This window comes from Brachyhypopomus gauderio, chromosome 5 (assembly GCF_052324685.1).
Source record: "Brachyhypopomus gauderio isolate BG-103 chromosome 5, BGAUD_0.2, whole genome shotgun sequence".
NCBI lineage: Eukaryota > Metazoa > Chordata > Actinopteri > Gymnotiformes > Hypopomidae > Brachyhypopomus > Brachyhypopomus gauderio.
In genome coordinates, this window is record NC_135215.1 from 31,956,616 (window position 1) to 31,982,348 (window position 25,733).

General features: G+C 46.8%; 1 protein-coding gene across 4 annotated transcripts in view; it reads left to right on the plus strand.

Annotated features, from left to right (window-relative positions):
• The window catches only part of srpk2 (SRSF protein kinase 2), a 54,881-nt gene extending 31,136 nt beyond the window's left edge, over positions 1–23,745 (plus strand). For 2 of the 4 annotated variants that reach the window (XM_077007133.1, XM_077007135.1), the window contains 14 exons: positions 7,843–7,991; positions 9,134–9,242; positions 10,259–10,346; positions 10,477–10,564; positions 10,644–10,750; positions 11,013–11,178; positions 12,230–12,255; positions 12,368–12,635; positions 13,571–14,419; positions 15,098–15,198; positions 15,548–15,655; positions 18,333–18,402; positions 19,981–20,073; positions 21,306–23,745. In XM_077007133.1, the coding sequence (XP_076863248.1) occupies positions 7,843–7,991; positions 9,134–9,242; positions 10,259–10,346; positions 10,477–10,564; positions 10,644–10,750; positions 11,013–11,178; positions 12,230–12,255; positions 12,368–12,635; positions 13,571–14,419; positions 15,098–15,198; positions 15,548–15,655; positions 18,333–18,402; positions 19,981–20,073; positions 21,306–21,490 (2,407 nt within the window). In that variant the 3' untranslated portion in view covers positions 21,491–23,745. Of the gene's footprint in view, positions 1–7,842; positions 7,992–9,133; positions 9,243–10,258; positions 10,347–10,476; positions 10,565–10,643; positions 10,751–11,012; positions 11,179–12,229; positions 12,256–12,367; positions 12,636–13,570; positions 14,420–15,097; positions 15,199–15,547; positions 15,656–18,332; positions 18,403–19,477; positions 19,571–19,980; positions 20,074–20,113; positions 20,218–21,305 lie in introns of all 4 variants that reach the window. The other 2 variants (XM_077007134.1, XM_077007137.1) reach the window with 2 other exon arrangements.
• The last annotated feature ends 1,988 nt before the right edge of the window (positions 23,746–25,733 follow it).

Sequence of the window (25,733 nt, forward strand, 5' to 3'; positions counted from 1 at the left end):
GATAAAGGGAAGTGTGGGGGTGAGACAAAGGGAAGTGTGTGGGGTGAGACAAATGGAAGTGTGTGGGGTGAGACAAAGGGAAGTGTGTGGGGTGAGACAAAGGGAAGTGTGGGGGTGAGACAAAGGGAAGTGTGTGGGGTGAGACAAAGGGAAGTGTGTGGGGTGAGACAAAGGGAAGTGTGTGGGGTGAGACAAAGGGAAGTGTGGGGGGTGAGACAAAGGGAAGTGTGTGGGGTGAGACAAAGGGAAGTGTGTGGGGTGAGACAAAGGGAAGTGTGGGGGTGAGATAAAGGGAAGTGTGTGGGGGTGAGACAAAGGGAAGTGTGTGGGGTGAGACAAAGGGAAGTGTGGGGGTGAGACAAAGGGAAGTGTGGGGGTGAGACAAAGGGAAGTGTGGGGGTGAGATAAAGGGAAGTGTGGGGGTGAGACAAAGGGAAGTGTGTGGGGTGAGACAAATGGAAGTGTGTGGGGTGAGACAAAGGGAAGTGTGTGGGGTGAGACAAAGGGAAGTGTGGGGGTGAGACAAAGGGAAGTGTGGGGGTGAGACAAAGGGAAGTGTGGGGGTGAGACAAAGGGAAGTGTGTGGGGTGAGACAAAGGGAAGTGTGGGGGGTGAGACAAAGGGAAGTGTGTGGGGTGAGACAAAGGGAAGTGTGGGGGTGAGACAAAGGGAAGTGTGGGGGTGAGACAAAGGGAAGTGTGTGGGGTGAGACAAAGGGAAGTGTGTGGGGTGAGACAAAGGGAAGTGTGGGGGTGAGACAAAGGGAAGTGTGGGGGTGAGACAAAGGGAAGTGTGTGGGGTGAGACAAAGGGAAGTGTGTGGGTGAGACAAAGGGAAGTGTGTGGGGTGAGACAAAGGGAAGTGTGTGGGGTGAGACAAAGGGAAGTGTGTGGGGTGAGACAAAGGGAAGTGTGTGGGGTGAGACAAAGGGAAGTGTGGGGGTGAGACAAAGGGAAGTGTGTGGGGTGAGACAAAGGGAAGTGTGTGGGGTGAGATAAAGGGAAGTGTGGGGGTGAGATAAAGGGAAGTGTGTGGGGTGAGATAAAGGGGTGTGTGGGGGTGAGACAAAGGGAAGTGTGTGGGGTGAGACAAAGGGAAGTGTGTGGGGGTGAGACAAAGGGAAGTGTGTGGGGTGAGACAAAGGGAAGTGTGGGGGTGAGACAAAGGGAAGTGTGTGGGTGAGATAAAGGGAAGTGTGTGGGGTGAGATAAAGGGAAGTGTGGGGGTGAGATAAAGGGAAGTGTGTGGGGTGAGACAAAGGGAAGTGTGTGGGGTGAGACAAAGGGAAGTGTGGGGGTGAGACAAAGGGAAGTGTGGGGGTGAGACAAAGGGAAGTGTGTGGGGTGAGACAAAGGGAAGTGTGTGGGGGTGAGACAAAGGGAAGTGTGTGGGGTGAGACAAAGGGAAGTGTGGGGGTGAGACAAAGGGAAGTGTGGGGGTGAGACAAAGGGAAGTGTGGGGGTGAGATAAAGGGAAGTGTGGGGGTGAGATAAAGGGAAGTGTGGGGGTGAGACAAAGGGAAGTGTGGGGGTGAGATAAAGGGAAGTGTGGGGGTGAGACAAAGGGAAGTGTGGGGGTGAGACAAAGGGAAGTGTGGGGGTGAGACAAAGGGAAGTGTGTGGGGTGAGACAAAGGGAAGTGTGTGGGGTGAGATAAAGGGAAGTGTGGGGTGAGATAAAGGGAAGTGTGTGGGGTGAGACAAAGGGAAGTGTGTGGGGTGAGACAAAGGGAAGTGTGGGGGTGAGATAAAGGGAAGTGTGGGGGTGAGATAAAGGGAAGTGTGGGGGTGAGACAAAGGGAAGTGTGTGGGGGTGAGACAAAGGGAAGTGTGGGGTGAGATAAAGGGAAGTGTGTGGGGTGAGACAAAGGGAAGTGTGGGGGTGAGATAAAGGGAAGTGTGTGGGGTGAGACAAAGGGAAGTGTGTGGGGTGAGACAAAGGGAAGTGTGGGGGTGAGATAAAGGGAAGTGTGTGGGGTGAGACAAAGGGAAGTGTGGGGGTGAGATAAAGGGAAGTGTGGGGGTGAGATAAAGGGAAGTGTGTGGGGTGAGACAAAGGGAAGTGTGTGGGGTGAGATAAAGGGAAGTGTGGGGGTGAGATAAAGGGAAGTGTGGGGGTGAGATAAAGGGAAGTGTGGGGGTGAGATAAAGGGAAGGATGTAATGAATAAGAGAGAGTGAGGAGAGACAACAGCTGTGCTCTAACACTGAACGGAGGACATGGTACTTTCCGCAACTCCAGAACATTCTCTAATGCTTCAGAAAGATGGAATGTAATAGGTGCCATATTCCTTTGTGGAACCATATTCCTGAATACAAGGCCAGTGCCATCAGATCTCCACCAAGACATTATTGCTGTTACTTGTTTTGCTGTGGTGGAGGTCGTTTGTGCTCGTGTGCGGTTTGTCCTGGAGGTCCTGTGCACCACGATTGAGCATCACCCAGCCCTAGCTCATCCATCTGGACCTCCAAAAGAATTCTGCCCTGGCCTGCTGTGTGTGTGTGTGTGTGTGTGTGTGTGTGTGTGTGTGTGTGTGTGTGTGTGTGTGTGTGTGTGTGTGTGTGTGTGTGTGTGTGCTGGTGCAGAGTGACAAAACAGAAACGTCCCAGGTGGACGTTTATTTCCAGGGAGGCAAAATGTTCGGCTGTCCTTTATTATGCAACTGAACTTTCACTGCAACTGCTGTAAATAACAAACTCTTCAGAATCACAGAGCGCTAATACAATACATACAGAACATAGCCAACCCAACAGAACACGAGTGTGTGTTTTAAAGAAATGCCCATTACCATTATGCAATATAAGTACTGGGAGAAAAAATGTTAGTGCCATTACAAGCACACGTCATTTTCACCTTTAGGTAATTTTTAGTGTCCCAGTAGGTTTTAGATGCTTTAAAGCTGCTATCAAGCTTTCATAAGCGTCTAATGTTAATTTAGCTGCCAGAACCCTTGAGTGGCAACGTCTCCATGTTCAGTACATTGTGTAGACTTGTGGACTATGTGGTCATTTGCACAGCAGGGTGAAGTACTTAAAGCAGACTTATTTTTCTGTGATTGGATTCATGATTAATGTGATACAGAACTAAACTTGAGAACTGAACTTCTGAACTGAACTGAAAGATCTGGAATGTTCTTCTACAAATGTTATTTGGCCCTGCCTGCTTTTATTGTCATAGCAAAGGAATGGTGTGCATTTATTTATTCATTGATATTTATTCACAAAGTAAATTTGGAGTATCAGCTACATATATTTTGATCCTGGAAGTAGTTGGAAGCAACACACAGACACACACACAGACACACACACACAGACACACACACACAGACACACACACACACACACACACACAGACACACACAGACACAGACACACACACACAGACACACACAGACACACACAGACACACACACAGACACACACACAGACACACACAGACACATACACAACCTCATTTTCTCTAGTTCTTGTCCGGGTTTGTCATTATAACCTAAGCTCTGCTTTTCTGGAGCCTATTTTTAAAAAGTCTCTCCCTCTTTCCTCTGTATAATGCTCTCCTCTATCTCTCTCTCTCCTCTCTCTCTATCTCTCTCTATCATCTTGCTGTAACTCTGCATCTCCTCTCTCACTATTCTCTTTCTGTCTCTCTCTATCTATCTCTTCTTTCTCTGTCTCTCTATCCTCTCTCTGTTCCTCTCTCACATGACCTATTAAAACAGCCTGGCTGAAAAAATCTCTTATGATTAATAAATACACAGTATTGAGTTTATGATGTACTCTCCCTCTCTTACTCTCCTCCTTACTCTCGTCACCTCCTCTCCCCACACTTTCTTCCTCTCACTCTCCCCACACTCTCCCCACACTCTCTCCCTCTCTCTCTCACTCTCCCTCTCACTCTCCCCACACTCTCCCTCTCTCCCTCACTCTTATCTCTCACTGCCCCTCTCCCTCTCACTCTTCTCTCTCACTCCCCTCTCCCATTCTCCCCACACTCTCTGCCTCTAACTCTCCTCTCACTCTCCCCCACACTATCCCCTCTCTCTCACTCTCCCCACACTCTCCCTCTCTCTCTCACTCTTCTCTCTCACTCTCCCCCACACTCTCCCTCTCTCTCTCACTCTTCTCTCTCACTCTCCCCCACACTCAATCAATCAATCAATCAAATTTTATTTATATAGCGCTTTTTACAACAGTTGTTGTCACAAAGCAGCTTTACAAGTGCCGAGTCCTAGCCCCCAGCGAGCAAGCCAAAGGCTCCCCCCTCTCTCACTCTCCCCCACACTCTCCCCCTCTCTCTCACTCTCCCCACACTCTCCCTCTCTCTCTCACTCTTCTCTCTCACTCTCCCCCACACTCTCCCCTCTCTCTCACTCTCCCCACACTCTCCCTCTCTCTCTCACTCTCCCCCACACTCTCCCCCACACTCTCCCTCTCTCTCTCTCACTCTTCTCTCTCACTCTCCCCCACACTCTCCCCTCTCTCTCACTCTCCCCACACTCTCCCTCTCTCTCTCACTCTCCCCCACACTCTCCCTCTCTCTCTCACTCTTGTCTCTCACTCTCCCCCACACTCTCCCGCTCTCTCTCACTCTTCTCTCTCACTCTCCCCCACACTCTCCCCTCTCTCTCTCACTCTTCTCTCTCACTCTCCCCCACACTCTCCCTCTCTCTCTCACTCTTCTCTCTCACTCTCCCCCACACTCTCCCTCTCTCTCACTCTTCTCTCTCACTCTCCCCCACACTCTCCCTCTCTCTCTCACTCTCCCCACACTCTCCCCTCTCTCTCACTCTCCCCACACTCTCCCTCTCTCTCTCACTCTTCTCTCTCACTCTCCCCCACACTCTCCCCTCTCTCTCACTCTCCCCCACACTCTCCCTCTCTCTCTCACTCTCCCCCACACTCTCCCCCACACTCTCCCCCACACTCTCCCCTCTCTCTCACTCTCCCCCACACTCTCCCCTCTGTCTTTGTGATGCTGTGTCAGCAAGGATGATTATTATTCAAATCACAGTCATCAGGTGTGAGGTGTGTGTATGAGAACACAGTGTGTGAGGTGTGTGTATGAGAACACAGTGTGTGAGGTGTGTGTATGAGAACACAGTGTGTAAGGTGTGTGTATGTATGAGAACACAGTGTGTGAGGTTTGTGTATGAGAACACAGTGTGCGAGGTATATGTATGAGAACACAGTGTGTAAGGTGTGTGTATGTATGAGAACACAGTGTGTGAGGTTTGTGTATGAGAACACAGTGTGCGAGGTATATGTATGAGAACACAGTGTGTGAGGTATATGTATGAGAACACAGTGTGTAAGGTGTGTGTATGTATGAGAACACAGTGTGTGAGGTTTGTGTATGAGAACACAGTGTGCGAGGTATATGTATGAGAACACAGTGTGTGAGGTATATGTATGAGAACACAGTGTGTAAGGTGTGTGTATGTATGAGAACACAGTGTGTGAGGTGTATGTATGAGAACACAGTGTGTGAGGTGTATGTATGAGAACAGTGTGTGAGGTGTGTGTATGAGAACACAGTGTGTGAGGTGTGTGTATGAGAACACAGTGTGTGAGGTGTGTATATGAGAACACAGTGTGCGAGGTGTGTGTATGTATGAGAACACAGTGTGTGAGGTGTGTGTATGTATGAGAACACAGTGTGTGAGGTGTATGTATGAGAACAGTGTGTGAGGTGTGTGTATGTATGAGAACACAGTGTGTGAGGGAGTGTATATAAGAAAACACAGTGTGTGAGGGAGTGTATATAAGAGAACACAGTGTGTGAGGTGTATGTATGTGTCCAGGCAGGGATGGGCTGTTAGAATGTGACGCTGCATTTCTGAATGTCTGGGAAGGGTGTGAATGGAGTGTGTGTGTGTGTGTGTGTGTGTGGGTGTGTGTGTGTGTGTGTGTGTGTGTGTGTGTGTGTGTGTGTGTGTGTGTGTGTGTGCGCGCGTGAGTATGTGTGTTTGGGGAGGGGGGGGTCTTTGTGACGTGCTCCCTGCTAAATTTGCTTGTCTTTTTGTATAGACCTGCCTGTGTACAGACACCCAGGTACACACCTGCACGCACACACACGGGATAGAACATTCCTTTTTAATCTTCATCTAACATATCTAACATTATCTAGAGGCAAAGCTCAGAGGATCCTGCATATGATATTGTACATGTATTTGTTTAGAGTTCATCACTGTTTCCTGATGACATTTGCTTGGGCACTTTCTAGTCAAATACCCAGCAGTTTTGTGCGTGTGTTTTTTGAAGATGCTGCCATCACAGGGAAAGGCCGCTTACGTATATAACAGTATTTGTTTAACACAACATAATTACATCCCTGTTCTTCGAAAATGTATAAATTAGTAAAAATGAACAAGGGAAGTGTGTTTGACTGGTGGAATACGTAGATGTTGAATATAGTAGTACATACTACAGTAGTTTCCTAATGCAATGAGAGAGAGAGAGAGAGAGAGAGAGAGAGAGAGCGAGAGAGAGAGAGAGCGAGAGAGAGAGAGAGAGAGAGAGAGTGTGTTTTGGTTTGTGGATTTCCCGTTGTTCATGTGGCTAACCTAGTTACTGTTCTGTGTAGACATGTTGTGTAGTCTTTCTGTGTGAAATGAGCATGTATCCGTCTGGGCGACCTGGGTGTGTGGACATTGCTCTGATATAACGCTGCAGACCCAAACACATCACTGCCAGGGCTCTAACAGCACTGATTTGGTAAACATGCGTGCATGTGTGATTGTGCAGGTAAAGGGCCTGTCAGTGGCCCGTGTTTGGAGTAACTTGTTGTTTTGGGTTTTACTCTCAGGAATATTAACTGTAGGCCTGCTGGATTCTGCTTGCTAGTTTCTATGGCAACCCACAGGAAGGCATTCTCTCATTCTCTTTGACTGTTGCTGCAAATGTCCCACTTGTGTGTGTGTGTGTGTGTGAGCTCTCTACCAGACTTTTGGTCCTACCAGGCTGTAGATGTGTGTGTTTGTCCTATCGGCCTCTATGTGTTTGTCTTGTTAGGCTGTTGTTGTTTGTCCTTGTTCTGTGTTGTGGTGATAGCTGTTCCTCTCAGCTTGTATTGTAATATCCATCAGTATTATTATAATATTCATCAGTATAATTACAATATCCATCAGTATTGTAGTATCTATCAGTATTACTATAATATCCACCAGTAATGTAATAATATATAATAATAATAATAATAATAATAATAATAATAATAATAATAATAATAATAATAATAATATAATCAGTATTATTATAATATCCTTCAGTATTATTATAATAGAAACATCCATCAGATGTTTCAGTATTATAATATCCATCAGGTGTCTCAGTATATAAGGTAAAGTATCAGGAGACCTTGTTTATGATAATATATCCACGTTCTCAGTCTGTTTGGAGACTTCATATTCACTATTGTACCTCATTCATATAAAACATAAAAGTTTGATATTTGATGTTATTGTCTGTCTTGTTATTTGAGGAGGGGACCAGCCTGCAAAATTCGTCCTTTTATATATTTATATATATTCACATTTCACTACACACACCTTTTCATCCTTACTCCTTCATCCTTATTACTGACAAACGTGTGGATTGTAGTAGATTGCTGAGGCTCTGAGATCTGTTTTGCTGATGGCGTTGAGAGCCTTCATCTTTGCCATGGTGCTCAGTGTGAGTGTTGTGTCTCCTAGAGGCCCCACAGGAAGCATCTCCCCAGCTGTAGCGACACTTCCTCCAAACCCTGCTTATTTACCCAGTCACAATGGCTCCAGTTGAAGGTTTTAAATGATGAGGGGTTTGTTCCTCTCTCTCTCTCACGGTCTCGCCCCTGCCCTCTCTGTGCAGGCCTGAGACGCAGCAGAAAGCCCCATCCGCTCCCCCTCCACCCCCCCCTCCACCCCCCCCACCCGAGCCAGTCGCTCCGCCCGAGCCAGAGGAAGAGATTTTGGGCTCTGATGATGAGGAGCAGGAAGACCCAGCTGACTACTGCAAAGGTATCGGCGCGTGCGCACACACACACACACACACACACTTAACATCTTGCTGTCTTCTTCCGGTGTGTGTTTCTCTGTCTGTCTTCGTTGTGTGGTAAAACTCTCAGTTTCTTGCTTTCTCTTCTGTTTCCTCATCCCCTGGGTAAACTAACGGTAATCTATTTCAGCACTTATAATTGCCACAGACTTTAATTGTTGACTGAATAACAGCTAGATAGCATCCCACTGTTACATAATAGACTTTCTAGAATAGTATGTAGCCCCTCCCAAATAGCATTGAAGCACAATAATGTGACCTATTCTTGCCTTCTTACATTGGCTTTCAATGACGGGACAAATAATTGAGAAATTCTCTCACAATCATGGTTAAATAATACTTGAAAGACTGCAGACATGTGCTAGTGTAACGTAAGTGTGGCATCAGTAGACAGAAGGAAACAAACATATCTGTGTGCTTAATGATAGCTGGCCAAATAGTAATGACGTATGAATGACACATCTTTGGTAACATCGATTAAGCTGGTCATAAATGTGAAGACTTCTTCCCTTTCAGAAGATCAAGTAATCGCGGTTTTGACCTCTTCCAGGCCACTGGTGAGAACCACAAATGCAGTTTTAGCAGATTTCATACAGGAGTGTGATAACTAGGTCCACGAGTGCACCAATGCGAGCGGTGTAGCTCTGATATTCACTGTAACCAGGCTCAGATCTCCCCTTGTTTCTCGCTCTGTTCGAGAACAACCTTGAGGTCTCTCGCCAAACCTATAAAACTGTCTGCTACTGCGACACTATTAACAAAGTGAATTAAGGACCACAAGGATAAAGGAGGAAACAAAGAAAGACGGAGAGATCTGCACCAAACCATGTTGCTGTGAACGTGAACACACGTCTCACTACCTCACACACCTCCTCTGTCACCTGACCTCACTATCATTTTTTTATCGTGCTCCATTTGCACGTAATGTATTTATTTTCCGTCTATATTTCTAGCTCTCTCAGTCCCGTGTCTCCAGATGAACCTTTGGTCACCGTGGTCGAAGTTCAGAGCATCTGGCTTTCAGAGCTGCAGTGGTGCCTTGTATATGGACGTGTAAAGGAACACTGCTTATGTTGTTTCTTTGTGTCTGTCTGTCTGTGTCTAGGAGGGTACCATCCGGTGAAGATAGGTGATCTGTTTAACGGGAGATACCATGTCATCCGAAAGCTGGGCTGGGGCCACTTCTCCACCGTCTGGTTATGTTGGGATATTCAGTGAGTCACCATGGCAACCTCACGCAAAACGACACCTTGGCACAAATGTGTGCTCACGCATGCACGCACACACACACACACACACACACACACTCTTGTCCTGCAGGTTGGCGTATGGTAGTATCAGTGTCCTGGTGTTGCATTTCGGCTCCCCTATCTATTTGAAGACCTGCTTCACTCTATTAGACTAATAGCTTAAATGTCAGCCTGGAGACTTACACTCAGCACTGTGGTACAGTTCAGCCGTGGTCTTCCTGGTAGTGACCTCACCAGCATGGTCACCCGGCAAAGCCACGTGGCCTGTAGTTTCACTGGTGCGCCCCACACGGGCCACTACAACATGGAGGCACAGCTAACCCATTTACCGGCAGAGAGATAATTAACGGTTTTGAACCACAGATGTCAAATCAGATTACAATGACATTCATTACTTCCTGCAATTAGGCAGCAAAAATGAAACGACCACGTTGTGACAGTAGAGCTAGAGCATAAGAACAAGAGATAATGTCATTTGTTCAGCTCGACTACTGGATTGTACAGCACTCTTAATTACATTATAAAACACATTAGAATCAGACTCCTTGAATCAGAAGTGCGGAGCTATAAGCATCACTTTAAAAGTGTTGCAGTGCTGTTTGGGAGAGTACTAGTATATTAGTAGTGAGAGATTATTGCTGTATGGTTGTAACCACAGGCTGTTTCATTCTGTTTGCCATGTGGGTCAGGTTGAAGCCAAAAACCCCATATGGACAGGGACACACACACACACACTCGCGCTCGCTCTCTCTCTCTGTCCACTAGCCACACTTCCTCAGCAGTTCCAGCTGGGCTATAGGGGTGTGTGTGTGTGTGTGTGTGTGTGTGTGTGTGTGTGTGTGTGTGTGTGTGCGCGTGTGTGTGTGCGTGCGTGTGTGTGTGTGTGTGTGTGTGTGTGTGTGAGAAGCTGCTCGTTGAACCATGATCCTGATGAAGTGCCCGCGCGTGCGTGTGTGTGCGTCCGATTCTTGTGTCCTCAGAGGGAAGCGTTTCGTGGCGATGAAGGTGGTGAAGAGCGCCCAGCACTACACAGAGACGGCGCTGGACGAGATCAAACTGCTGCGATGTGTGAGTGCAGGAACTGGTGGGACAGCAGCCCCAGTCGTGCCACACACCGCCCTGTCGTCTCCATTAACTCTCCAAAGGGTTTGGATGCCAGGGGCACTAATCCCCCCCCCCTTGTCTGTTTGCCTGTCAGGTTCGGGAGAGTGATCCGGTCGATCCCAATAAAGACATGGTTGTTCAGCTCATCGACGACTTCAAGATCTCTGGGATCAACGGGATCCGTATCCTTCTCGGTGTGCGAGATGTTCCCGGCTCTTGCGTGCACACGATTGCGTTGTTCTCCGTAACTCCCCTTCTCAGATGTGTGTATGGTGTTTGAGGTCCTTGGTCACCATCTGTTGAAGTGGATCATCAAGTCCAACTACCAGGGCTTGCCGTTACCGTGCGTGAAGAGCATTATCAGACAGGTAATGTCTCGCACACACACACACACACACACAGACACACACACACACACACACACACACACACACACAAGCTTATAGTATTCCTAGATATCTACTCAGTTCAAGACAGCAGAAACAGCTCTCACAGATTATGCCGTAAGACAGCAGGGCTGCCTGCCTCCCCCTTCTGTGCATATCCCATCCAACACGCTGATGATGGAAAATGTGATGGGGGGGGGGGAGAAAAAACGGCGACGTGCTCATGTGTTCGTTTGACTGGCAGGTCTTGCAGGGTCTGGATTACCTCCACACTAAGTGTAAGATCATCCACACAGACATCAAGCCAGAGAACATTCTGATGTGTGTGGACGACGCCTTCGTCAGACGCATGGCCGTGGAAGCCACTGAGTGGCAGAAAGCAGGAGCCCCCCCTCCCTCCGGATCTGCAGGTAGATCTGGGGGTCATCGTCACCGTGGTGTCAGCCCTCACCTTTAACCCCCCGCTGCTGTCACTGGCCTCATTCGCTCTGAGGGAGGATAAAAATGTTCTCCAGTGTGTGAGGGCCCCAGTTTTAGCGGTAGCGTCTGAACCTCTCTCATTAGTCCCTCATTACTCCTGAATGAGCAGAAGATAACAGCAAGGAAAGTATCTGCATTGTCTCACTGATTGATAGATAGATAGATAGATAGATAGATAGATAGATAGATAGATAGATAGATAGATAGATAGATAGATAGATAGATAGATAGATAGATGCATGCTGTGGATAAATACTCGACTATTTTCTAATTTCTGCCTCACCTGTGTGTTACTGCGATGGTGTTTTTTCTAGGTTCATTGAAATTCTTGCAAAAGTCTCAAAGGGGCTTGTGTGCTTAGTTAATGAAAAACAGAAGAACAGCAGAAGAGTCATTTGTTTTGGTCGTGTTGTATTAAAGGGCACACGTCTCGGTCTGTGTGTGAACGTCACTGGGAGTACCTAACACAGACGCGTGTGTTTAACTAGCGTGTGGTCCCCAGCACTAGTAGGCAACGTGACCTCACAGATGATCCAGTTCCGCACGACGTGCTTCTCATGCACAACATCACACGTGAGAACTGAGAGCACGTGACCTTACGGAGCTCCTCACTGCCAGGATAGAGACTGATCGCCTTTAGGGCCGGTGTAAGGCCAGGCTGCCTGCGGGGCATCGTGTCTGCTTCACTACATGACCGTGTGGAGATGACGAGAGTGTGGCGTCAGAAATAGCAAAGAGCATTAATATGGAACTGGGACAGCGAGGAAGGACAGACTTTGCCTAGTCCCTTTAAATCCTCCCTCAGAAAGAGAGTCTCATGGAATCCTCTGTAGACTCGTATGTCTCCCAGAGCCGAGTGGGAGTCAGGTCTAAGCTACCTTGTGTAATCCTCAGATGTGTGGGCTTTGCTGGTTTCATGTATGAAGAGGTCGCCGGTATTGTGCCGTTAATGTGCGTTTATGTTCTGTCTCTTCTCCCCAGTCAGCACAGCTCCACAGCTCAAGCAGGTACGTAGGTGACACCACAGACCCCAAACCCTTTGCTCTGTCCGCGTTGGCCAAAGGGGAGGGGGCCCCAAACCCGCTGAGTGAGCGTGTGTGCGTGTGGCGCCCTCTGCAGGTGGGCAAGATCTCCAAGAACAAGAAGAAGAAGCTGAAGAAGAAGCAGAGGCGGCAGGCGGAGCTGCTGGAGAGGCGGATGCTGGAGATCGAGGCGCTGGAGAGGGAAGCCGAGAGACAGAAGGCCAACGAGGGGCCCGACCCACCGCCGGGGCCGGCGCTAGCCGTCGGGGACAGCGATGATGAGGACGATGACGAGGAGGAGGTGGAGGAAGAGGAGGAGGGAGAAGGAGAGAGGGAACGACCCATCAGACTAACCAACCACACATGTGAGTGGACATATGGACTTATTCAGAGGACATACTGGCTTTTTAAAGACGTCGGCGCTTGTCTTGACATGGTGACATATCGAATAAATATTCAGATAAAGCTAACACCTTTAAAGTACATGCATTTATTATATTACCTGTAAACGGCATGAAAATGTGGCATCACTATAGTTGCCTGTATCTCAGTGGGTCACATTCTACATTTTTGGTCCCCTGAATTTTCCATTTCTATGTCTGCATCACCATTATCACCGTTATCACATGGCCGCTCTCCCTCCTCTGGCACCGAGAGACATTTCAGCACAAGTGGGTCAGCAGCTGCAGGCCAAATGTTGCTCTGAGGATTCTAGAAAAGAGAATTCTTCAGCCAGTCTAGAAAAGAGGTTCTTTATCCGGTCCTCGGGGAGCCCCAAGCAGTCCACGTTTCTATTGTGCTCCATCTCTAAAGACAGCTGAGCTGGGTAATCGGGGGCTGCAGAGTGTCAGGGCTGCAAATGTGTCAGCAACAGGAACAGAACAAAATGGTGAACCGCCCGGTGCTCCCTAAGGACTGTGTTGGGATCCTTTGTTCTAGAAGATTCTTAGTGTCAGATCTATTCTGTTATATTCTGTTATATTCTATTTCTAGTACTAGATAGCTCCTTGTTTAAACTTTCTATCATTGGATCGGAAATTAAAGTGCAGAGACAAGCAAGCCTCCAACCACCTATCCACCGCTACGGTGCAAACTCTCTCACACACACAGGGGCATGAGTGCACATGCGCACATTCACGTGTGTGTGTGTGTGTGTGTGTGTGTGTGTGTGTGTGTGTGTGTGTGTGTGTGAGAGAGATTAATTCACATTTGGACAGAACCTCATTCTATCTCACATTTCTTTTTTCTCACATTTCTCTCTCTCTCTCTCTCTCTCTCTCTCTCTCTCTCTCTCTCTCAGGTGCAGCGCCTCCAGAGCAACAGCAGCAGGAGGAAGAGGAGGATTGTGAGGTGGCTCCTGACGCAGACGGTCCTGGTGACGAACATCCCCCAGCTGAAGGGGAGACCATCACATCTCCCCGCGAGCAGGGCACTGACCCTACTAACCAGGAAGAGCGGCCAGAGGAAACAGAGGAGGAGGAGGAAGAGGAGGAGGAAGAGGAGGAGAATGTGGTGGAGGAGCCGGAGACAGCATGTCAAAGACAGGAGACCGGAGCACTGGAAGGGACTGAGGAGAAGGCGGAGAAAAAGGTGGAGGAGAAGGCGGAGCCAAACACAGGTGAACACACAAAGGAGGAGCAACCTGAGCTGGCACAAGAGGAAGAAGGAAAAACAGGAGAAGAAGAGGACGCCGACGAGGAAGAGGAGGATGACGATGACGATGATGAGGATGACGACGAAGACGACGAGGCTGAGGATGAAGTGCGAGAGGTCAGGAACTCCAAAGACGGCCACAACGACGGCCCAAAAACCAACGGTCATGTTGCAAGGGACGCAAAGGACCTGAAGCACCTGTCTCCAGCGCTGGCTCTGGGCCCCCTGGCCACGCCGCTGCTCTGCCCCCTGGCAGAGTCGGAGATGAGCACCACTGACGGGGACGTCTCCGAACCTTCCTACGAGCTGTTCAACGGGGAGACGGGGGGGCTCACGAATGGGGCGCGGCACCGGGGGACAGTGCCACGCTTCCCAGACCTGCCGCTGGACACGGAACCAGGCGGGTGTGGGCCGCACGAAGGAGAGGCTCCCCTCAGCCCAAACGCCGACCGCAGCCGCACGGTCTCCTCGTCTAGCACAGGGGACACGCCTAAAGGTGGGAGAGAGATTCATCACCGATTCAGAGACGCACTGTAGTACCATGAAATGTGATCCAGTCCACACATCATTATGTCCTACCGCATATTTGTGGTGTGTTGTCAGACTTATTTCTTAAAGGTGTTTGGACTGTGACACAGCCTTCTGGTGCTAGACTAACAGCTGTAAGGTAGCACTCTGGTGCTAGGCTAACAGCTGTAAGGTAGCACTCTGGTGCTAAACTAACAGCTGTAACGTAGCACTCTGGTGCTAGGCTAACAGCTGTAAAGTAGCACTGGTGCTAAGCTAACAGCTGTAACGTAGCACTCTGGTGCTAGGCTAACAGCTGTAACGTGCACAGGCTAACAGCTGTAAGGTAGCACTCTGGTGCTAGGCTAACAGCTGTAACATAGCACTCTGTTGCTAGGCTAACAGCTGTAAAGTAGCACTCTGGTGCTAGGCTAACAGCTGTAAAGTAGCACTGGTGCTAAGCTAACAGCTGTAACGTAGCACTCTGGTGCTAGGCTAACAGCTGTAACGTGCACAGGCTAACAGCTGTAAGGTAGCACTCTGGTGCTAGGCTAACAGCTGTAACATAGCACTCTGTTGCTAGGCTAACAGCTGTAAAGTAGCACTCTGGTGCTAGGCTAACAGCTGTAACGTGCACAGGCTAACAGCTGTGTGCTTGTCCACTCAGCTAAGGCTCGAGCGGCGGACCTGTTGGTGAATCCCCTGGACCCCCGCAATGCTGACACGCTCCGGGTGAAAATCGCAGACTTGGGCAACGCCTGCTGGGTGGTAGGAGAAGCTCACGATCTGTGGTTAATTGAACTTGCAAGATTAATGTGGGGGGGGGGGGAGGGGTGTGTAGTGTGGATGAAGTGCAGATCCTCTTTTCACGCTCCTACACTGTATCCGTCCTCCTGTATTTTACAGCTCTGCAAGCTAAGACATTAAGCATTAACCCTTTACATTAAACACTAGCCATGCAGTTTGGTCATGACAGAATTAAACGTTAAACCTTTTAAGTTCCGTTAAATAAATAGTGATTCACAATACATTGTTCTCTTTGAGAAGTGAAAGTGGACGTGAATTCAACAGGCGCGTTTCTGTGTAGTTTGCGTCAAAGATCCTCCTTCCATTTCAGCACAAGCACTTCACAGAGGACATTCAGACCCGGCAGTACCGCTCCATTGAGGTTCTGATCGGTGCGGGTTACAGCACTCCAGCAGACATCTGGAGCACGGCCTGTATGGTAGGCCCTCCCAGAGGCCCTCGGCATGGCGTTTCTGCTGCTTCCTGTGTGCCTCTCTACCACTGGACCATATTTGTGTCAGGCATTTGCACAGGACAACAAAAGAATTAGTCACTCATGGCCCCGTAACGGTTGATCAAACACAGCTGCCCCAAGATATTCTTAGTGTCAGTCTGGAACTGTCCAATCAATGAATGAATGATCTCCAATACGTTGTTTTTCAATGGGCCTTTGCGCATGCTAATTACCGAAGCTACTGATAAGTCATGTCAGAATTACCATAATTACCAGCTGGCACGAAAATTTAACCCTAGTGGTGATGTAACAACTCAGCTGAGTGTGGTCTCCTCATGATACAAACATAGCTTTAAACGGTATGCTACTAATAACATGCTGTATGCTACTAATTAGTAACATAACTATATTATATACTATAACTATGTTACTACTAACATAAACTATATGACAAAAAGTATGTGGACACCCCTCCTAATTATTGCGTTCAGACACATGCACTGGTGTATACACACACGCAACAGGTGTTATAAATTCTAGCACACAGCTATGCTATCTCTATTCACTGGCATTATATATCCCCTTATACGTGGTCTTTCGTATGATGCCATACGCCAGTGTGTGAAATGTCTGCCAGTTGTGCCCAGCGAGTGCCGTAGTGCGTGTCAGAATTGCCCACCTCAGTACAGAGGGATCAGGAGCTTCGTGTGATGCGTTTCCATGGTCTAGCAGCTGCACCCAAGGCTAAAATTACAGTGCACAATGCCAAAGTGGTGTGGTGTAAGCACACCACCTCTGGACTCTGTAGCGGTGGAAATGTGTCTCATGGAATGATGGGTATTGCTGTGCTACCCGCTGGTCTGATGGATGAGTCTAGGTTTGGCAGATGGCAGGAGAAAGTTTATCTACTGAAATACATAGTGCCAGTAGTGAGGTTCAGCTGAGGAGGCACGAGGGCCGACAGGGTTAATGCACTGGGGCTGTTTCTCAGGGTTGGGCAGACGTTCAGTTTTAATCAGGAGTAATGTTAATGCTACAGCATACAAGGACATGTTAGAAAATTATGTTATTATGCTTCCAGGTTTGTGGCCACTGTTTCCTCCTCCAGCACGACTGCCCTTGTGTAGAAAACGAGCTCCATACTGACAGGTTTGGTGTAATGGACCCCCACTGACCTACTGAACCCTGACCTCAACACCACTGACTTACTCAGAGCCCTGCCCTCAACACCACTGACCTACTCAGAGACCTGCCCTCAACATCACTGACCTACTCAGAGCCCTGACCTCAACACCACTGACCTACTCAGAGCCCTGCCCTCAACACCACTAACCTACTCAGAGACCTACCCTCAACACCACTGACCTACTCAGAGACCTGCCCTCAACACCACTGACCTACTCAGAGACCTACCCTCAACACCACTGACCTACTCAGAGACCTACCCTCAACACCACGGACCTACTCAGAGACCTGCCCTCAACATCACTGACCTACTCAGAGACCTGCCCTCAACACCACTGACCTACTCAGAGCCCTGACCTCAACACCACTGACCTACTCAGAGCCCTGACCTCAACACCACTGACTTACTCAGAGACCTGCCCTCAACACCACTGACTTACTCAGAGACCTGCCCTCAACATCACTGACCTACTCAGAGCCCTGACCTCAACACCATTGACTTACTCAGAGACCTGCCCTCAACACCACTGACCTACTCAGAGCCCTGACCTCAACACCACTGACTTACTCAGAGACCTGCCCTCAACATCACTGACCTACTCAGAGCCCTGACCTCAACACCACTGACCACATTTGGGATGAACTGGAATGTTGATTGTGAGCCAATAATCAACATCAGTCCAACACTCTTGACTGAGTGGGTGCAAATAAATACAGGCACAGAGTCAGAATTGTGTGGAATGCCTTCCCAGGAGATTACAGCTGAAGGCATGTGCAGAGGCAGTGAACTACATATTAATGTTAATGCTTTTGCAAAGGAAATATCCAATAGGCTGATGTAGATATAATGGAAAGTTGTCCACATATTTTTGGCCATATTGTGCTTTGTTTTAGTTCTTTTAGAGAACTGTGAATAAAGAGTGTGAAAGCACTACACACTGCCCATCAGATAAACTAGCTGGTTTACCAGTCTTTAACACTGTCCAGCAGATAAACTAGCTGATTTACCAGTATTTAACATTGTCCAGCAGATAAACTAGCTGATTTACCAGTATTTAACACTGCCCAGCAGATAAACTAGCTGGTTTACCAGTCTTTAACACTGTCCAGCAGATAAACTAGCTGATTTACCAGTATTTAACACTGCCCAGCAGATAAACTAGCTGGTTTGTCAGTCTTTAACACTGTCCAGCAGATAAACTAGCTGATTTACCAGTATTTAACACTGCCCAGCAGATAAACTAGCTGGTTTGTCAGTCTTTAACACTGTCCAGCAGATAAACTAGCTGGTTTACCAGTATTTAACACTGCCCAGCAGATAAACTAGCTGGTTTACCAGTATTTAACACTGTCCAGCAGATAAACTAGCTGGTTTACCAGTCTTTAACACTGTCCAGCAGATAAACTAGCTGGTTTGTCAGTCTTTAACACTGTCCAGTTGCAGGATGCTTACGGGTTTCGTCTCCCTCCGTTTCAGGCGTTCGAGCTAGCAACAGGAGACTACTTGTTTGAGCCCCACTCAGGAGAGGACTACTCACGTGATGAAGGTAGCTGTTTTCTTCAATTCACTTCATAAAAAATGTTTTTAAAAAGGTGTTATAATATAAAATGAATTTCTATTCAATATGTAATTAGTTATAAGGTTATTTGCATGGTTGTAACTTTGTACTTTGCTCTTGTTGCTAAGCTCTCTTAAAGCTGTCTGCTTGCTCTCTGTTCTTCTGACAGCCGTCCTGTAGTGTTCCTCTTGGTTCCTCTATATCCATCCTGGATATCATCTTCTTTCAAACTGTTCTCTGGCCCCAAATAACACCAAACAGAAATGCTTAAATCTCAAGGTTTTCAAACTCAAAATAATAACATTAATGCCCATCCACTTGCATACATATATGCCCCTATGCTCATATATCCCTTTGCTCAAACACTCCATAAAGCTCTTTACTCATATACTCCTGTACAGATATATGCCTGTACTGATATACCCCTATATTTATATACCCCTGTATTCAAATACCCCAGAGCTCATATATCCCTGTACTCATATACCCCAGTACTCAAATACCCCAGAGCTCATATACCCCAGTACTCATATACCCCTGTACTCAAATACACCAGAGCTCATATATTCCTGTACTCATATACCTCTATACTCATATACCCCTGTACTCATATACCCCAGAGCTCATATACCCCAGTACTCAAATACCCCAGAGCTCATATACCCATCTAATAGGAGGCCCATTCTATTTGCCCATTTCCTCTCCTCGTCCTCTGTGATATCAAGGCCTCATAGATCTAATAACAGTTTGACACTGCAAGACATGACTCAACAAATGACTAAGAATCCATAAAGAAACCACTGACTTGTTAAAACTCAGCCAATCATGGAACACGTAGACCTTTTCTATCCAAGAGCCCATCTGATCTACATCTGACACTCTTACTAGAGCATGGAGAATACCACTAATGCTAGATTTTCTCTCTTTGTTCTCTGTCTTCTCTTTAATCCTTTTCTCTGTCCTTTCCCAACCTGCACCCTCATTCCTCTCCGTGTCCTTGAACTCTTCCCTGTGCCTCTCCCCCTCTCTTTCGCACTTTCTTTTTCCTCTCTCTGCTCTGTAGATCACATAGCCCACATCATAGAGCTCTTGGGCTGTATTCCACGACACTTTGCTCTCTCTGGAAAATATTCCCGGGAGTTCTTCAACCGGAGAGGTAGCTGTACAGTGCCTGGGGAGAGCGAACACATGCACAGTCCTGCTCCACGCAGACAGACAGGAACACTTATTAAAATCCACAAATTGAATTTGAACCATGATTTGTCAGAAGGATCACTGAAGCACTCCAGGCCTGTCCAGGCTGGTGGGCAGAATGCCGTGATTCACTAGACGGTCACCCTCCTTTTCTGCGCGGAGGCAGGTTTTAAGAGCTCCCCACATTCCTTGCAGACTTCTCATGTGTCAGGTCTGTCTGTGCATGAGAGAGGCTGCTGTGCTTCTGTTCACCCTCCTGCATGAGCGACTGGGCGTGTTCACTGACGTCTGGGTGCGTTGTGTTGTTGTCCCTGTGTGCGTGCGTGCATGTGTGTGTGTGTGCGTGTGTGTGCACGCATGCTCGGTGGTCAGACCACATCGCTCTGATTATGGAGTTGCTGGGGAAAGTCCCACGCAAAGTCATCGCTGCAGGAAAATACAGCCGTGAGTTCTTCTCAAAGAAAGGTAACGACACCCCCCCCCCCCCCCCTCCCCACGTGTTCAGGTCCATGGCAGCGAGACCACTACTCCACCAGGGCCAACCAGAGCAGAGACCAGCTGGGATGACTGCATCGCCAGTGCTCGCCGAGCGCACACAGGGCCACTTTAGTCTGTATTTAAGTCACAACTCTTAATACAAAAAACCGCTACTGTATTATCAGGCAAGCAGGCAAATGTCAGCCCAAGAGAGACTAAAGAAAGAACCGATCAGATAAGAGCTACATGAACATGGGGAAGAGTGAGGTCGTGTTCTTAAGACTCTCATCAGATTACGTCATCACACAAGAAGGCCCACAAAAGGACTCACAAAATACTGTATTGCAGTAACATTACCGCATTACTGCTCTTGTTACAATATGGCTTGCAGTATATTAAAACACACAGATGAATTCTCTGTGCGATCTTCAAGATCGGCTTGAATTTACTTTGACTGTAATTGTTAGTTGGTTCGTGTGAATGCCGGCAATGTGAGATGCTTACAATGCAAGCAAAGAACTTTGTTCTGTTAGAAGACTCCTCTGCATTCTGGGACATTAGTGATGCGGGCGTAGATACTGCCGTAATGATTAATGCACAGTACGTTGTGCATCACTTACACAAAGTGCTGTGTTGAAGAGCAAGAGTTCTGGCTAACAGGGGGAACAGGAACACAGTGTTGATTCACAGCAGTTCTGATCACTGCACCAACTTCTCTGCCCAGGACCAAATGTTCCGTTTTTGAACAGTGTCTACAGATTGTGGATGTGTGACATTTTGTTTCATTCTTGTCCATACAATGATTTTAAATGTGCCAAAGCCTATTGCATGTTGATATGCACCATTTTACAGACATTTAAGCTAAAATACACACACACACACACACACACACACACACACACACGTGCAGTATGTTTATCTCAAACAATAGTATATTTTTATTTTGTAGCACTAGTTTAGTATCTGAGGTATAAATTCTGCATGCATTGCTAATGTGACTAAAGTGTTGATTATTGACTGCACCATGGATCAGTTGCAGCATAAGCATTCTGCACAAAGGCAAAAAGACATTAAGTGTTAGGAAAAAGCTGATGATTTTTTACTTTCCTTCAGGTGCTCATATAAATCTAGTTTTGCATGTTTCCAAACCAGCTTAACAAAAGCTCTATTCAACCTTCCTCAAGCACTAACTCCAGTTGTCTCTCTGCTGCCCCCTGCAGGTGAGTTGCGGCACATCACTAAACTGAAACCGTGGTCTCTGTTCGATGTGCTGGTGGAGAAATACGGCTGGTCGGCTGAAGACGCCGGCCACTTCACACACTTCTTGCTGCCCATGCTGGAGATGGTTCCAGAAAAGCGCGCCTCTGCACGGGACTGCCTCAACCATCCCTGGCTCAACTCGTAGCACTAGACGTTTATTTCCACCTAGTGGCAGCCTCCAGGACTGCACCCTGTTCTCAGTTGGGGCCATGGGGGAAAGAGGGGTGAAAAGAGAGAGAAAGGGAAGGAAAGCATAAAGGAGGGATGTGTGTGGGCTCACGTAAGACTGATGAGAGCGCATGTTAATGTTTAGTTTCTACAGGTTTAAATCTACATTCACTATATACTCTTTTCCTACAGGTTGAAATCTGCTTTCAATATTCCCAAGCTTAGTTGGTGCTGGTCCTCACCTAGGAACTGTGGCTCTCTCAATCTTATTCCTGTCAGTAACATTTGGACAAACAGGGTGACGGGTGATCACAGTAAAGGGAATTCAGGCAGATCGCAAGGAAAGTCTAGCAGGTTCAGCCAGTCCAAGTTCAGCAATTCACAATCAGAATGAACACCTGAAGAAGCTTACATGCTTAAACCCTATTTGTGTCTTAAGCTTTAAGCTAAAATTAGAAGAATACTCATCCATTTGTGGCGTGTTCATGGGAACCTGCTATAAAGGCATATACGTGTGCCTTGTGCAAAGCTTTCTTGAATGTTGCTGAATAGTTAAAAGTACATCTCAAGTGTTGGCATCGCCGCCTTATGTTGACAGTGTGTACTGTGAGCTGGATCAGAGTATATTTCACGTTTTTAACTCCTCACTGTGTTGGCGTGTCAGTGTTACTGCTATTTTGTTGTTCACAGAACAGTGACAGGTAGCCCACCTGAGTCTCTCTCTGCTCCGCCCCTAGTCTCTCTCTCTCTGCCCCACCCGAGTCTCTCTCCGCTCCGCCCCTCGTCTCTCTCTCTGCCCCACCCCCTACCACCGAGAAGGAGTCCCTGAGCCGTGGTTCGGCCACAGAACTGTTTACAATCCCTTGCCCCCGAAACCAACCTCACAGCTTACACTCACCGAGAGCTGCATGGCTATCTCCAGGCCCGGGCAGACACAACGGACACTCCCAACCAGCAGGGGGAGCCACCCTTTCTGCCTCTGGATTAAAAAAAAAACAACAACAATGAAAGAGGGTGTAAGATGAACAAAAAATGAAATTCAAGAGACTTTCTACAGACTGCTCGTTCTTTAAAATTTCTCTGTGGCAAGCTAGTGAAAGAATGGAGACTGAGGGCGAAAAAGGTACAACGACGTGCATTTCACACACCTGTTGGTCGTCCTCTGCATCATTATTCTCGCATTTTGCTCTTTTTTATAAGCAGGTTGAGCCAGAGGTCTTGGTGGTGAGGGCTCTCGCTGGAACCTTCTACCGGCGAAACAATCGAAACATTCCTGAACCTGCGCCCATGTGTATTGCTTCCCACTGTTGTCAGATAAAAACAGATCCCTTTGAAAAACAGATCCCTTTGACAAACAGATCTTTTTGATCTATCCAGCAGCACCTTCACGTTGTTTTGGCAGCATTTCCCCAAACCTTGTCCTGTTTTGTTCAGACCACTTTCATTCCCGAACGTCTCAAACTTGAGGACGTGTACAATTGAGGTTGCACTTATGTTTGTATGTTTTGTTCAGGGATGATTACCAATGTCCACCAATCGGTCTACAAACTGAGATCTGCTCCACAGCACCTTGGTTGAGGTAGGAGCTTAGTTGCCATGGAGCCGTAGTTACCGTGACAGCTGTTGCTGCTGGAGGCTGTTGGAACGTGAGCCCCCCTGTGGCCGATGAGGGTACTGCACCCCGCACACACTGCAGCTCTCTCAGTGCCAACACCACTCTTCCACCTTCCAGCTCAGTCGCTCATCAGTTAGTCCAGTTGCCTATTTTCGCAATAAAAATGAGTATAAGTAGATGGTGAAATATTTTTAAAAACAATATTTAATTCATTTAAAAGAAAAAAATGAAGAAATTCCGATGTTGTGACAGTGACCGAATTTCGTCTTATTATTGAAGTGATTGTGTTTTGTCCGTTTAGAGATGTCTTTATTTCTTTTGTAATTATTATATAATTATAATTACTATTATTGCCATTAGTTACTTTTTATTTGGTTGTCATCTCTCCCCCCCCCCCCCCCCCTCATCATTACATTGAACAGTGCTGCTCTGTATGGACTAGTGTGATGGTGATGAAATTTATCAAACATTTTTGCAATAATAGTGATGAATTTTTGCACCAAAAGCTCCTGATCTCTCTCAGCCATGCTGACTGTTCTTCCCAACATTCACAGAATAACATCTCTTCTTGTCTGTGTTTTTCATTGACAGATTTAATAAAATTATAAATTAATGGACCCCTTTCGTGCTGTGAAGAACTATCATATGGTCTTTCTGTTCTCAGTTTAATTAATTATGCAGTCATACTATGACCAGTGACACTTCCACACCAGGAATAGGATTATATATTCAACAGTACAATAGCATAAGTTGGAATAGGATCTTATTGGGCCCAATATCAAAGCGTCGACATCAGGGCCGGAGTGGACCCCTTTTTCAGCCCGGGAGTTTCATTCCCAAATCCGGCCCAAAATAATTTTTCCCTCCCAATCGGCCCAAACTAGAGATTGACATGAGCCGGCCCATCGGGAATCCTCCTGAATCTCCGGATTCGCCACTCCGGCTCTGGTCGACATACTAAAACATCAGTCAGCACAACAGCGCCCACAACCTATCAGACACGATTGTTCCTGTGATGTGTTATTTGTATTTGGGGATCTAAAGACAGTAATTAGACTTTTCTGTGTGGTTCTACAGTAGCAGTTCAGAAACATGTATTCTATTAACCAGCAATCTGGTCCCTCCACTTGGACCATCTGTATCTGTACCATAGGTGTTGGTTTCCATTATACACTGTGCACAATTTTACGTTAGGCAATTTTTGAGGATAAATTTTTATTATTAAACAACTAAGTAAATCCAAAATGTTAATAGACCTCTAACCTGAATATAAAAGTGAGGTTTTGGCTTTAGATTCTTTGTGCTCATTATTATTGAGCAGCTATTAGTGTGCAACTAAATGAAAATGACCATTTCTTAATTGTTTATTTTCATTTGGTAAAGTGAAAATAATAAAACTCGATTTACAAATTTACAAAACATTTGACATTTCAAAACAGTTATCAAGTAGCAACTATAGCTTCTCAGAGACTGTTCAGAAAGATACTGTTTTCCGTCACCATACAGTAGGTACGGAAAGTATTCAGACCCCTTTATTTCATTGCAGCTATTTGCTAAAATCAAAAAAGTAAATTTTATTTCTCATTAATGTACATTCGCCACTCCATCTTGACAGAAAAAAAACAGAAATGTTGAAAGTTTTGCTAATTTATTAAAAAAGAAAAACTGAAAACATTAATGAGAAATGAACTTTTTTTATTTTAGCAAATGGCTGCAATGAAACGGAGTGAAAAATTTTAAGGGGTCTGAATACTTTCCGTACCCACTGTACACCCCTGGGTTAAGAAGGGCCCACAGGTTCTCAGTCTGGTGTGTGTCAGGTGAGGCAGTGGGCCATTTCTTATCCTTCCTCATTTAAGGCCTTTACTGGTTAGCCACACAGTGCAGTACTATGAAGCATTTGATGGAGTATTGATCTGCAGAAGGATCATGGTCTTCTAGAAAGATGCAGAACATGTTGTACCGCTGCTTGAGTCCATCTTCAAGTGGTGTAGCTCATCTTTAATAATACCGGCCCATAGCAGTGCCCCCCCCCCTCCACAGTCCACATGCGAGTCAAAGTGGTGCTCTGTGCCTGTTGGTGATCCAGCCGTGAGCCCATCTATCTGGTCTGTCGAGTAATTCATCTCATCAGTCCATAAAACCTTCAGATATCTTCAATTTTCAGATATTTCTTGGACCAATCACTTGCGTGTCTTGTTTAGTGATGGTTGGGTTTCAGCCCTCACATTTGATTCTTAAATTTTAGGCAGTTAATCTTTTTTCTCAACACGTACCTTGTGAACCTGTTGACTACTTGCAACCATGTTTGATGGTCACCGTGTAGAGGCTTGTAACTCTGTACCCAAGAACCTCAACACCCTGAGGGCCTTCAAGGAGAGGGGTGCCATGACTCAGCAGGCTTGTGAACAGCATGAGACGTCGTAGTGAAAGCTGTAATTGATCGAGTCATGTCAGCTTTATTTGTCAATTTTTCAGTATGTAAAGGGCATACAGAAGACTGAAAGTACATTACTCTCAGGCCCATAGTGCTGTAGTAATATTAAATACACTACAAAATAAAATATATACATTATCTATGAATATTAAATGAACATATAAAAAT